At 36.4% G+C, this 14,282-nt stretch overlaps 1 protein-coding gene across 1 annotated transcript in view; it reads right to left on the reverse strand.

Moving 5' to 3' along the window:
- Window positions 1–14,282, reverse strand: part of LOC128647217 (atrial natriuretic peptide receptor 1-like) — a 298,027-nt gene that overhangs the window by 160,413 nt on the left and 123,332 nt on the right. The window contains 1 exon segment of the mRNA XM_053700003.1: window positions 8,032–8,125. Coding sequence (XP_053555978.1) covers window positions 8,032–8,125 — 94 coding nt within the window.

Below are 14,282 nucleotides of genomic sequence, written 5' to 3' on the forward strand. Positions count from 1 at the left end.
ACTGGTACCATGCGTATATCTTGAGCATCTGTGCGCTTGTGTTAGAAATTAAAAGTAAAGTTCCCCTGCTCGAGTATTATTATCACTAGAGCGCAACTTTCCGGAGATAAAGTAAATTGCGAATTTGCATTGTGAGGTTACCAGAAACCTACTAGTTATACCTTATACAAATGCAAATCAATAATACAAAGACCATTCAGCGTGACTATACTTTATAATATAATACAAGTATTTACATTGATTCTGTTGGAAAGTGAAAATACAATAGCAATTTACATGCTTGAAAGTAATCTTTTCACTTCCAAAAGAATAACAAAACTTGTAAATTAGATAGTTTGGGGCAGAAGTGTCTGAATAGTTTCAATGCTAGAAATCCCACCTTTTCACAAAAGACCTTTTAGTGTGAGAAATAATTTAAGACTATCATGACAAGCAGTGAATTTTTTTATGCAAGATATTAACATCCCGTACTGATAATATTGTTTCTAAACTAAAAACATACCAACATTTAAAAAAAAAAAAAACGTTTAATTTTCATTTGACTGTCCCTCAAATTTTTTTTTTATTTTATCTTGAAATAGCTGCTTTTGCCTGCTGTATCCCCACCTATACTGTAAATACTTAATTTCAGGTTATAGAAAAGCTGTGTAAACAAGAAAGTTAAGACGAAATCAGGTTCCTGGGGAGTGGACAGAGATAATGAAACGTTAATTTTCCCTTGTTCTCTCTAAGTACAGGTCTTACTGTGTACACAGTGTGAGAATAGATTAGTAGGATGTTGTGTAAATACAGAGATTCGTTATTTTTACAAGCTCAAACCCATTTGAATCGATTGTGGTTTCAATTTGCAGTAGCAGCTATTTCAAATACAACATATACCTAAAGGAGTAATTTCCCATAGATTGTATATTATGCAGGTGCTATAACAACTCATTGTAAACATGTCAAGGGCAAAATACATTGCCACTTTAAAGGGACAGTCTACTCAAGAATTTGTGTTGTTTAAAAAGATAGATAATCCCTTTATTACCCATTCCCCAGTTTTGAATAACAAACATGGTTATATTAATATACTTTTTACCACTGTGGTTACCTTGTATCTAAGCCTCTGCAAACTTCCCTCTCATTTCAGTTCTTTTTGACAGACTTGCATTTTAGCCAATCAGTGCAGACTCATAAATAACTCCAGGGAGTGAGCACAATGTTATCTATATGGCACACATGAACTAGCGCTGTCTAACTGCGAAAAACTGTCAAAATGCACTGAGATAAGAGGCAGCCTTCAAGGGCTTAGAAATTGGCTTATGTGCTTTCCTAGGTTTAGCTTTCAACAAAGAATACCAAAAGAACAAAGCCCAATTTATGATAAAAGTAAATTGAAAGGTTATTTAAAATTGTATGTCTTATCTGTATCATGAAAGTTTAATTTTTACTAGACTGTCCCTTTAAGAACATCTAAAAATGTAATTATTGCGTTTTGTTTATGCACAAAAAGCAAAGTTCTTTAAACAAAGTCTTGAAATAATGTAAAGATAAAACCTAAGAGGCCGGTTTTGTGGTTTCTGTATGAGAAGTCACAGTGAGTTTACCAGAGGTTTTCATTTTGTTTAATATTTCCAGCGTTAATGTGATTATCGCTAGAGTACACGGATCAACCATACAAGTGTATTTCCACTTTGCGCTCGTCATTGAAAGTATAGGAAGTGTGCGCAAGGAGGTCGCAATATTTTTTCACACAAACCTACTATTGGTTCAAGTAATAAAGTTATCATGAAATTGTGATTGTGTTTGTACTTCTCCCCTTATCGATAGGCTCCATGATTGTGCTCCACTAGATCTATATTTTTAACACCTGCAAACAGGTTAAACACCTATGTAAAGACCCACTTGGGAGCTGCAGGTTATCTACATGACAAATGAGCCTATCAGGAGGGTTAGTCGTGCAACCTGGCCAATGACAGTGGCTTAAACATATAGGGCTAGATTACAAGTGGAGCGCAATCGATAAGGGGTATATCACGAGGGTTTGTGCTCATCGGGTTTACCGCTCGTATTACAAGTTGAAAGTAAATGCGATTGCATGAGCGCAATCGTGATATACGCTACAATCATTGCCGTGATTTCAGAGCTCTGGTTAACTGAAAAAGAAAAGTTAAAAAAAACAGCCTCTGATAAAAAACAATACTTTATTCCAGCATCTTAAAACGGAGCAGGAAAATGGATGTACAATCCGAAGCCCATAGGCTAGTCTGACCGGTTTCAGTCACAGGAACACTTTAAAAATACTTCAAAAATACATTATGTAAAAAAAGATTGCACACAAAAGTTATAAGGGCTCACAGATATGAGATCTTGGGCATTAGAAAAAAAAAGCAGACAAAGGGTTTTAACATAGAGATACATACATATACATGCCTATATGTATCCCACAATAATGTAGCCACCAATCAACAAGCGCTACCCAGGGTCTGAACCAAAAATGGGTTAGCTCCTAAGCTTACAATTGTACTTGTTCAAATAAAAATACCAAGAGAATGAAGAGAAATTGATAATAGGCATAAATTAGAAAGTTGCTTAAAATTGCATGCTCTATCTTAATCATGAAAGAAACAATTGGGGTTAGTGTCTCTTTAATGTCCCTTTACAGTTGCTCAAACAAACTGAACACAGACAACAGTGGGCCCATTACAGTGTGAATCTACTGCATATTAATATTACAGTAACTATGTATGGATAGCAGTATCAATCAAGAATAGCTAAATACAGACATTTGTCAGGTTAGTATAGTTTCTTGTTCAACATCAGCAGCAATGACATTTTTTGATAAACAACCCTCAAAGACTGTAAAGTATCTGTACCAACATGACCCATTTTAAAACACATTTATAAAAAGTCCCTCTTTATAGCTCTTGAGATAAATGAGGGAACTTCACCTGCTATTCTCCTTCATTAATGTCTCTACAGTATCACTTTCTGATGAATACATCTTCTATCTAGATTATCAGGACACATTGTTCTATTTATCACAGGTAAGATTAATAGGAATGCTTGATTAATATGAGACTTCAGTGTTCTGATATATGACCTGACCAACAACAAAAAAAAAAGAATGTCCTGCATTGTGAAAGGCAATTATACATCTTTATTATTCTTTAATTATACAAAAAATGGATTCATTTCTAATGTATACATTTATGCATTTCTAAGCTACTGTGTTTCTAAATAGTCTAACATGAAGCATGGGCCTAAATTCATAAGATTGCAAAAAATGTAATTAGTGAAAAAACATTTCTGCATTTCCTATGTAGAGCAGATTCAATACAATTTTGTTTAGTGAATCAGTCTGTAGCATACATACGGCTAGATTTAGAGTTCTGCGGCCAAAGGGGTGCGTTAGCTACGCGTGCTTTTTTTCCCTCGCACCTTTTAAATACCGCTGGTATTTAGAGTTCACAGAAGGGCTGCGTTAGGCTCCAAAAAGAGAGCGTAGAGCATATTTAACGCCACTGCAACTCTCAATACCAGCGGTGCTTACGGACGCGGCCAGCTTGAAAAACGTGCTCGTGCACGATTCCCCCATAGAAAACAATGGGCAGTTTTAGCTGGAAAAAAACCTAACACCTGCAAAAAAGCAGCGTTCAGCTCCTAACGCAGCCCCATTGTTTTCTATGGGGAAACACTTCCTACGTCTGCACCTAACACTCTAACATGAACCCCGAGTCTAAACACCCCTAACCTTACACTTATTAACCCCTAATCTGCCGCCCCCGCTATCGCTGACACCTGCATATTATTATTAACCCCTAATCTGCCGCTCCGTACACCGCCGCAACATACATTATAGTTATGTACCCCTAATCTGCTGCCCCTAACACCGCCGACCCCTATATTATATTTATTAACCCCTAATCTGCTCCCCACAACGTCGCCGCCAGCTACCTACAATAATTAACCCCTAATCTGCCGATCGGAGCTCACCGCTACTATAATAAATGTATTAACCCCTAAAGCTAAGTCTATCCCTAACACTAACACCCCCCTAAGTTAAATATAATTTAAATCTAACGAAATAAATTAACTGTTATTAAATAAATTATTCCTATTTAAAGCTAAATATTTACATGTAAAATAAACCCTAATATAGCTACAATATAAATTATAATTATATTGTAGCTATTTTAGGATTAATATTTATTTTACAGGCAACTTTGTATTTATTTTAACCAGGTACAATAGCTATTAAATAGTTAATAACTATTTAATAGCTACCTAGTTAAAATAATTACAAAATTACCTGTAAAATAAATCCTAACCTAAGTTACAATTAAACCTAACACTACACTATCAATAAATAAATTAAATACAATACCTACAATTATCTACAATTAAACCTAACACTACACTATCAATAAATAAATTAAATAAAATACCTACAAATAAATACAATTAAACCTAACACTACACTATCAATAAATAAATAAAATAAAATAACTACAAATAAATACAATTAAATAAACTAACTAAAGTACAAAAAATAAAAAAAGCTAAGTTACAAAAAATAAAAAAATATTTACAAACATAATAAAAATATTAAAATTTTAAACTAATTACACCTACTCTAAGCCCCCTAATAAAATAACAAAGACCCCCAAAATAAAAAAATGCCCTACCCTATTCTAAATTAAAAAAGTTCAAAGCTCTTTTACCTTACCAGCCCTGAAAAAGGCCCTTTGCGGGGCATGCCCCAAAGAATTCAGCTCTTTTGCCTGTAAAAAAAACACATACAATACCCCCCCAACATTACAACCCACCACCCACATACCCCTAATCTAACCCAAACCCCCCTTAAATAAACCTAACACTAAGCCCCTGAAGATCTTCCTACCTTATCTTCACCTTTCCGGGTATCACACCGATCCGTCCTGGCTCCGATGTCTTGATCCAAGCCCAAGCGGGGGGCTGAAGATGTCCATGATCCGGCTGAAGTCTTCATCCAAGCGGGAGCTGAAGAGGTCCATGATCCAGCTGAAGTCTTCTATCAACGGCATCTTCAATCTTCTTTCTTCCGGAGCCATCATCTTCCAGCCAACGCGGATCCAACCTCTTCTACCGACGCCTACTCGCCGAATGACGGTTCCTTTAAATGACGTCATCCAAGATGGCGTCCGTTGAATTCCGATTGGCTGATAGGATTCTATCAGCCAATCGGAATTAAGGTAGGAAAATTCTGATTGGCTGATGGAATCAGCCAATCAGAATCAAGTTCAATCAGATTGGCTGATCCGATCAGCCAATCAGATTGAGCTCACATTCTATTGGCTGTTCCGATCAGCCAATAGAATGCGAGCTCAATCTGATTGGCTGATTGGATCAGCCAATCGGATTGAACTTGATTCTGATTGGCTGATTCCATCAGCCAATCAGAATTTCCCTACCTTAATTCCGATTGGCTGATAGAATCCTATCAGACAATCGGAATTCGAGGGATGCCATCTTGGATGACGTCCCTTAAAGGAACCTTCATTCTTCAGTTGGACGTCGGAAGAAGAAGATTGATCCGCGCTGGAGGTCTTCTAGATGGAGCAATTCCTTATCGGATGAAGATAGAAGATGCCGCTTGGATCAAGATGGTTGCCGGTCCGGATCTCTCTTCTTCCCGGATAGGATGAAGACTTTGGAGCCTCTTCTGGACCTCTTCAGCCGCCGCTTGATAGAAGATTTCAGCCGGATTATGGATCGCCAGCCCCCGCTTGGGCTTGGATGAAGATTTCGGAGCCTGGAGCGATCGGTGAACCTGGCATGGTGAAGATAAGGTAGGAAGATCTTCATGGGCTTAGTGTTAGGTTTATTTAAGGGGGGTTTGGGTTAGATTAGGGGTATGTGGGTGGTGGGTTGTAATGTTGGGGGGGGGTATTGTATGTTTTTTTTACAGGCAAAAGAGCTGAATTATTTGGGGCATGCCCCGCAAATGGCTCTTTTCAGGGCTGGTAAGGTAAAAGAGCTTTGAACTTTTTTAATTTAGAATAGGGTAGGGCATTTTTTTATTTTGGGGGTCTTTGTTATTTTATTAGGGGGCTTAGAGTAGGTGTAATTAGTTTAAAATTGTTGTAATATTTTTCTAATGTTTGTAAATATTTTTTTACTTTTTGTAACTTAGTTCTTTTTTATTTTTTGTACTTTAGTTAGTTTATTTAATTGTAGTTATTTGTAGGTATTGTATTTAATTAATTTATTGATAGTGTAGTGTTAGGTTTAATTGTAGATAATTGTAGGTATTTTATTTAATTAATTTATTGATAGTGTAGTGTTAGGTTTAATTGTAACTTAGGTTAGGATTTATTTTACAGGTAATTTTATAATTATTTTAACTATTTTAGCTATTGTACCTGGTTAAAATAATTACAAAGTTGCCTGTAAAATAAATATTAATCCTAAAATAGCTACAATATAATTTTAATTTATATTGTAGCTATATTAGGATTTTTTTTTACAGGTAAGTATTTAGCTTTAAATAGAAATAATTTATTTAATAAGAGTTAATTTATTTCGTTAGATAAAAATTATATTTAACTTAGGGGGGTGTTAGGGTTAGGGTTAGAATTAGCTTTAGGGGTTAAAACATTTATTATAGTAGCGGTGAGCTCCGGTCGGCAGATTAGGGGTTAATGCTTGAAGTTAGGTGTCGGCGATGTTAGGGAGGGCAGATTAGGGGTTAATACTATTTATTATAGGATTATTGAGGCGGGAGTGAGGCGGATTAGGGGTTAATAACTTTATTATAGTAGCGGTGCAGTCCGCTTGGCAGATTAGGGGTTAATAAGTGTAGGTAGGTGGCGGCAACGTTGGGGGGCAGATAAGGGGTTAATAAATATAATATAGGTGTCGCGGTATTAGGGGCAGCAGATTAGGGGTACATAAGGATAACTTAGCTGGCGGCGGTGTACGGAGCGGCAGATTAGGGGTTAAAAAATTTAATAGAGTGGCGGCGATGTGGGGGGACCTCGGTTTAGGGGTACATAGGTAGTTTATGGGTGTTAGTGTACTTTAGAGCACAGTAGTTAAGAGCTTTATAAACCGGCATTAGCCCAGAAAGCTCTTAACTCCTGTTTTTTTTCTGCGGCTGAAGTTTTGTCGTTAGATTTCTAACGCTCACTTCAGCCACGACTCTAAATACCAGTGTTAGAAAGATCCCATTGAAAAGATAGGATACGCAAATGGCGTAGGGGGATCTGCGGTATGGAAAAGTCGCGGCTGCAAAGTGAGCGTTAGACCCTTTCCTGACTGACTCCAAATACCAGAGGGCGGTAAAAACCAGCGTTAGGAGCCTCTAACGCTGGTTTTGACGGCTACCGCCCAACTCTAAATCTAGCCGTTAGAAAATAAAGGGAAAATAAGCCAAACGTTTTATCATTCAGATAAATCATGCAATTTAAAAAACAACTTTCAAATATACTTCCATTATGAAATGCACATTCTTTTTATATGCACATTTTCTGGGGTTCCAGCTCCCACTGAGCATGTGCAAAACTGCACCGTATATCCTATAATAATTTTCTGATCGACTGATGTCTGTCACATGAAAGGGGGGGGGGGGGGGAATTGGATTAATTTTTAAATTTACTAGAAAATATCTTACTGCTTATTTAAAATTCAATGTAAGTGCTATTGCATTGTCTTTTTATTGTGTATTGAGATGATTTTTTAATTTTTTAGTGAATCTGGCCTAGTGCTATTTAATTAATTTTAAAGTGAGATTAAACACCTTGAGAATGTAATATATGTTTAATTGTGTGTAGAAAACACTTGCAATTTTTCACTATTTATTTTATCTCCCTTTTCTGTAATTAACGCCTTTATAATAATGACATTGTCATGTTGGAATTTAAACATTTCCCTTACTTTATAAATTACATGTAGCCTTGTTTGCACACTTTTTTATTGCCTGATTTATATCTATTTATATGTAAAATAAATTGCATTAACTGCTTATTGTTCCACACTAAATTACTGTTAGTTTATAGTGATACTTACTGTATAATAATCTGTCTGTCTTCTGTTTTTCATGCATTAAGTCTTGTGTACGTTCTGCTACCAATAGTTCTAGATGCTTACTGTACTTTTCCATCTAAAATAAAGAATACAAGGAAATTACATTACTATACATACATTTTTTCCCTACTGAATAAATTATATTGCAAATTATAGGGGATATAATTTTCACACTAGCTTGTGTTTCTTAATTTATTATTGATAATATATTATTACAATTATTATTTAGATATAAAGCCAGGTGGCAACTTAAATTATACATTCATATAGCATCAAAGATAAAGTTCCACTTAATATGATAGCCACAAAGAGGAATAAAACATTTGAGAGGAATAAGAATTTGATGGTAACCCTAGAGAACACTAAGGTTAAGGATATGACAATTAATCTTTGTTAACCATGTCCTATATAAAAGTCAGAAAGTAAAATGCAATGCATTTCCAACTAAAAGCTGCACAGTAAGTTAGAATGCTGATCCTAAAACACTTCAGTAGAAATATTGAACATGGAAGCTGGAAATCTTTTGGGAAAATCTTAATAGTTTCTGAAGTTGAAAGTCTGTATTCAGCAAATTTTGTGTTATAAGTAACATAGGAACATTGACTAAGAAAAGAAAAATGTATTAATAAATAGCTAGTGATTTTGGTGATAACCTTCCAAAGAACAAACATTCTCACACATAAAGCATCATCCCTATGATAGTAGAAGGAAATTTTATTTGCATCTTTAACTGCCTTTAAGCTGTGGACATTTTTAAACCTATATAGATATATGCTGACAAATATGAGGCATTATTTGGTGAATACACCATTTTGCTATTTTTTTTATGTTTCTTTTGTTTAGGTAGGGGTACTGTTATATGCCCTATCACCCCTATAATCCACACAAATGGCCATGAAACCTGATTTTTGGAAGAGCGGAGCCACCCACCTCTTTCTAATGAAGAGTCTCATACCCCTGTAATTAATAGGTGATTTCCATAAAATGACAATCACCTACCTAATGTATTTACTCTATGGGGGTAATGGCTATAACGGAGTTCCAGTTCCCTAAAAACAGTATACAACACACAGACACACAATACCCATCATATGAAAAAGGCAATCCCCATCTATTAAATGAGGGGGTGAGGGTCACATGTTCTTTAGGTAGCAGGTAATTGGCCTAGAAATTACAATAACCTGTCTGCATCTGGCAATTGTAAAGAGGCACTTATCAACCCTCTCCATAGAAAAATATTGCAAGACCCTTTATTTAAAAGAAGGATAGTCCCAACAATCAAATATGGGGTTTCTTGTACTTATAGCCATGAAGTGATCATCCTAGTAATAACATACACCTGGCTATTAAAAAAAATACAGGTACCCAGACAAACAGGTCTCATCAATTACTGAAGCCTGGCTAACTTCTTATGACACTGCTTCCATTGCTGCTCTCACACATGGTGGTCCCCACCTTAGCCATAAACTTAGGCCAGGTGAGAGACATAGTGGTGGCGTTGGAATCTTGATCTCTGTCTCCTGCTCCTATAAGTGCCTTCACTCCCATCTCTGTCCTTTTACTCCTTTAAAGTTCACTGCACTCGTCTGTTCTTCCCCTTCTCCCTCAGAGTGGCAGTCATCTATCAACCTCCTGGACCAACCTCCCATTTCTCCTCCTCCAACCCATTTCACTAACTGTCTTTCTCACATCTCTTCCTGGATGTCCTACATCAAGCTAAATCTCTCCAAAACTGAGCTTCTTATCCCCCCCTCTTCTTCCAAAATCTCCACCCCCAATCTCTCTATAACTGTCGACAACTCCATCATTACCCCTACCCCGCATGCTCTATGTCTTGGGGTCACATTTGACTCAGAACTTTCTTTCACTCCTCCCATTCAGTCCTTGGCTAAATACTTCTGCTTCCACCTTAAAAACATTTCTAAAATTAGAAGTTTCCTTACACAAGACACAACTAAGATTTTAATTCACTCGCTCATCCTTTCCCACCTTGATTACTGTAACTCTGTCTTCTCTGGTCTCCCCAGCTGCCGCCTAGCACCTTTAAAATCCATAATGAATGCCTCTGCCAGGCTCATCTTCCTTACACGTCGCTCTTCATCTGCTGCACCTCTCTGCCAATCCCTTCACTGGCTTCCTCTTGCCTCCAGGATTAAACACAAAATTCTCACTCTGACATACAAACCCCTCAACTGCACTGCTCCCCCCTATATCTCAGACCTTGTCTCCAGATACTCTCCCTCCCATCCCTTTCACACTGCTCAAGACCTCCTACTCTCCTCCTCTCTTGTTACCTCCTCACACTCCAATTTTAAAGGACTTCTCCAGACTGGCTCCCATCTTGTGGAACTCTCTGCCTTGCTCCACAAGACTTTCCCCTAGTTTTGAAAGCTTCAAGCACTCCCTAAAGGCTCTACTGTTCAGGGTTGCATACAACCTACACTAACCTATCTTTATACCAGTTCCTCTCCTCCATTGCTATCCCCTGAACCCCCTTAGCATGTAAGCCTAAGAGCCCAGTTGTTTGTAGATCACCTTCTTACCAGCTGACTACAAAAGTGTGACTCTTGGCAGGGCCCTCTACCCACTTGATCCCTATAAATGTTTCCTTGTATTCCACCTATGTTTATAGCGCTGCGGAATCTGTTGGTGCTCTACAAATAACCAATAAATGATGACAACAGCATTCAGTGACTGAAAGGAAGGGCCCTGAACTGCTTAAACACTAATTTAAAGGTTTAATGGTAGATTGGTGACTTCCAGAAAGGTCTCATTAGTCTCAAAGTCTGTAGAAAGATGTGAATAATCAGTAGTAAGGTCAAAATGTCCAAAAAAGGAACAGACAATGGACACACACACACAAACTCAAACTTGCACATACACCCAAGGAAACACTGACAGAGACAGCCTCAGAAAACACACAAAGACATACACACACACACACACACACACACACACAGAAAACGCACAAAGACATACACACACAGAGAGACAACCACATAAAACACAGAAAGACATACATACACACCCCCTCACTGAAACATCCACAGAAAACACAGACAGACATATATACACACACACCCTCACAGAGACATCCACAGAAAACACAGACATACACACCCACCCTCACAGAGGCATCAAGAGAAAATATACAAAGACTAACATGCACACACCCTCACAGAGACACCCATAGAAAAAGCTCAAAGACATATGCACACACCCTCAGAGATACCCACAGAAAATGCACAAAGACATACACACCCACCCTCACAGAGAGACCCACAGAAAAAAAATACATACACACTCATAGAGTTACAAACCAAAGCACAAAGACATAAACACAGACACCCACAGAAGCACTCACAGGAGGAAATATTTATGCACCTTGCATCCCCTAAATCAACAGTGTGTGACATGCATGATAAAAAAATTGCAGAAATGAAGAGATCACTTTTGAAAGAATCATATTTGTAAATGTGCAAACAAAAATAATTCTGTGAATTCAAAATTGTACATTCATGATCTGGATAGATGGCTAGATGAAGAAAAGTACTTTTAAAAGGTTGACGTTTGTTTGATTTTTCCCCAACCAAGAGCACCACTTCAAATATAGTGTACAAATGTTCCCATCGGTCAGCTGTACTTATGGATTTTGAAAATGCTGTACTCTATATGGTCTTGGTGGAACCATAAGCTGTGATACTCATACCATTAGATCTTAAATGCAGGATTTAGGCTTGTTGGTATGTATTTCAAAATTAAGTCAGCTGTAGTGTAAACTGACCAGTTTTAAGTTAACCTGTCTCATTTCAAACACTGAGCAATCTTAGTCTGAGAGTATAACATTTTATGCAGATGTAAATATCTTAGATAAAATGCCTCCTTGCATCTGGAAAGTCTGCCAAAAGGGCACCTACCATTTGTGTATTGAGGTGGAAACATTTCTGCATGGTTTTAAATATAGAATTTCTACAGCATTGTCAAATAATCATAAATACACTGCTGCTAAAAAAATGTGTTTTTATGGACCCCTGGCCCCACCATACAACTACTACCACACTGAAGTTACAATCTGAAATTGCACAAAGAAATAAAAAACATTTGCTAAGTAAGTCCTACCTCCTCTGCAAATGAAAGTGATCTGCCGTCTGATTCAGACACACACTGTACAAACAAAGTGCCAAGTCTGTCTCACACTGTGCATAGTGGTTTAGGGCACACTTAGAAATCCTCTCAAATGCTAATACTTTACTCCTTGTAATAACATTTCCCATGCTCAATTAGCACTCTGCTGTAGTACCCACTGGTGGCTGCCAAAAAAATTAAAATTTTTTTTTTTTTTTTTTTTAGTTCTTGCCTCATGGGGCCCCCCTGGCCCATTGGGCCCCCCTGGCCCATTGGGCCCCTGACAGGAGTTACCCCTGTCACCCCCTGATGGCGGCCCTGATCCTTTGATGAAAAGCAGATGCGAAGATGAAGGAGCATACATTTTGACTGAAGTAATATATGGCAGCAGTTTCATGACTATGTTATACAGTAGGTGGCAGCAGTGTTTCCTGTCATGTACTGTCTGTTCCAGAAAAATACACACTACCTATCTAGATATCTCTTCAACAAAGAAAACCTTCAGAACAAAGTAAATTTGATAATAGAAGTACAATTGTATGCACTGTCCGAATCATGAAAGAACAAATTTGGGTTTCATGTGCCTTTAACAATTATGGAGCTATGAGTTTTTATTTTTTATTGTATCTTACATAAAAATGTTATATAGTAAGTTCAGGTGGCTATTGTGTGCTTATTTAGGAATTAAATAAAGTTAAGTAGTATTTATGTTTACTGAAACATTTGTTAGTAAATTATGCAAAAAAATCCAACAAAATATTTTGTAGTTGTGCCAATGGAACACTACATTACAAGTCTGATTTTTAAGTGACTCTCAATATTCATAATAAATTCAGATAAAAACTGGGATATATTTGGTTTGGTATTAGCTATAAGTGTGAAGATATGCAGATAATAAGAGAGTAAAAAAATACAGTTAAAAGGGCCCTAAAAAGTCAAAATGATAGATAGAAAGATAGATAGATAGATAGATATATAGATAGAGCATGCAGTTCTAAGAGACTTTACAATTTACTTCCATCATCAAATTGTACTCAGTCTTTTTAAATTCACACTTTGGGCTAGATTACGAGTGGAGCTCTATTTAGCACTCCAACTCGCTCGTTAACATCACTAGACAGAGCCTTTTGCTCCGGTCAGGTTGTGTTAGTTTTATGAGTTGAAAGTAAAAGTTTGCACGCATTCGGTTGGAATATCGCTACTGCAATAATGTATTCTCCCATAGACTTCAATGGAGAGAGAAAAGCTAAACCAGACATTAATTATTGATATTTCACATTCCAATGTTCTTCACATACAGAACAATGTCCTCTCTTGTAAATACATATATATGTATATATATATATATATATATATATATATATATATATACTGTATATATACCTATACCTGGATATCTATTCCTATAGATATGTATTTACATGAACATTTTGATATATATATAGAAGTATATATGTAATTAAATGTACATTATAGGAATGTAAAATCTGCATAACGTGCGTCAGGATTCGCAATTTATAACTAACACGGTCAGGTTATCGCAAATGAAGAATTGCTATCTTTAATGCGCGTTATTGAAATATCAAATAGAAAATAGAATAAAAAAATACAAATTATTTTAAATTATTATAAAGACTGTAATATATATGGATTATTTAGGATATCTATGGATTATTTAGAATATTTTACAGTATGTATACTAATTTTAAATAATTTTTATTAATTTTTAAAATATTTTATATTAAATATTAAAATTGTGCGCCTTGAAGATAACAATACTTCATGTGCGCTAACCCGAGCACGTTAATCCTAAATTGCTAACCCCAAAGCACATTATGCATATTTTACATTCCTTTTCATGTAAAAATACACATCTATACCTATATATCTATAGGAATAGATATACAGGTATAGGAATATATATATATATATATTTATATTTTTAAAAATATGTTTTACTCGTAATATGCACACTATTTCCATTGCGCGCAAAAAGAAGCGAAATACCCCATATCGCTCACATGCTACAGTTAGCACATCACTAGTAATCTAGCCGTTTATGAGGTACTAGCTCCTATTGAGAATAAGCAAGAGTTCACAGTATGTAC

The sequence above is a fragment of the Bombina bombina genome, chromosome 2 (assembly GCF_027579735.1).
Source record: "Bombina bombina isolate aBomBom1 chromosome 2, aBomBom1.pri, whole genome shotgun sequence".
Lineage (NCBI taxonomy): Eukaryota > Metazoa > Chordata > Amphibia > Anura > Bombinatoridae > Bombina > Bombina bombina.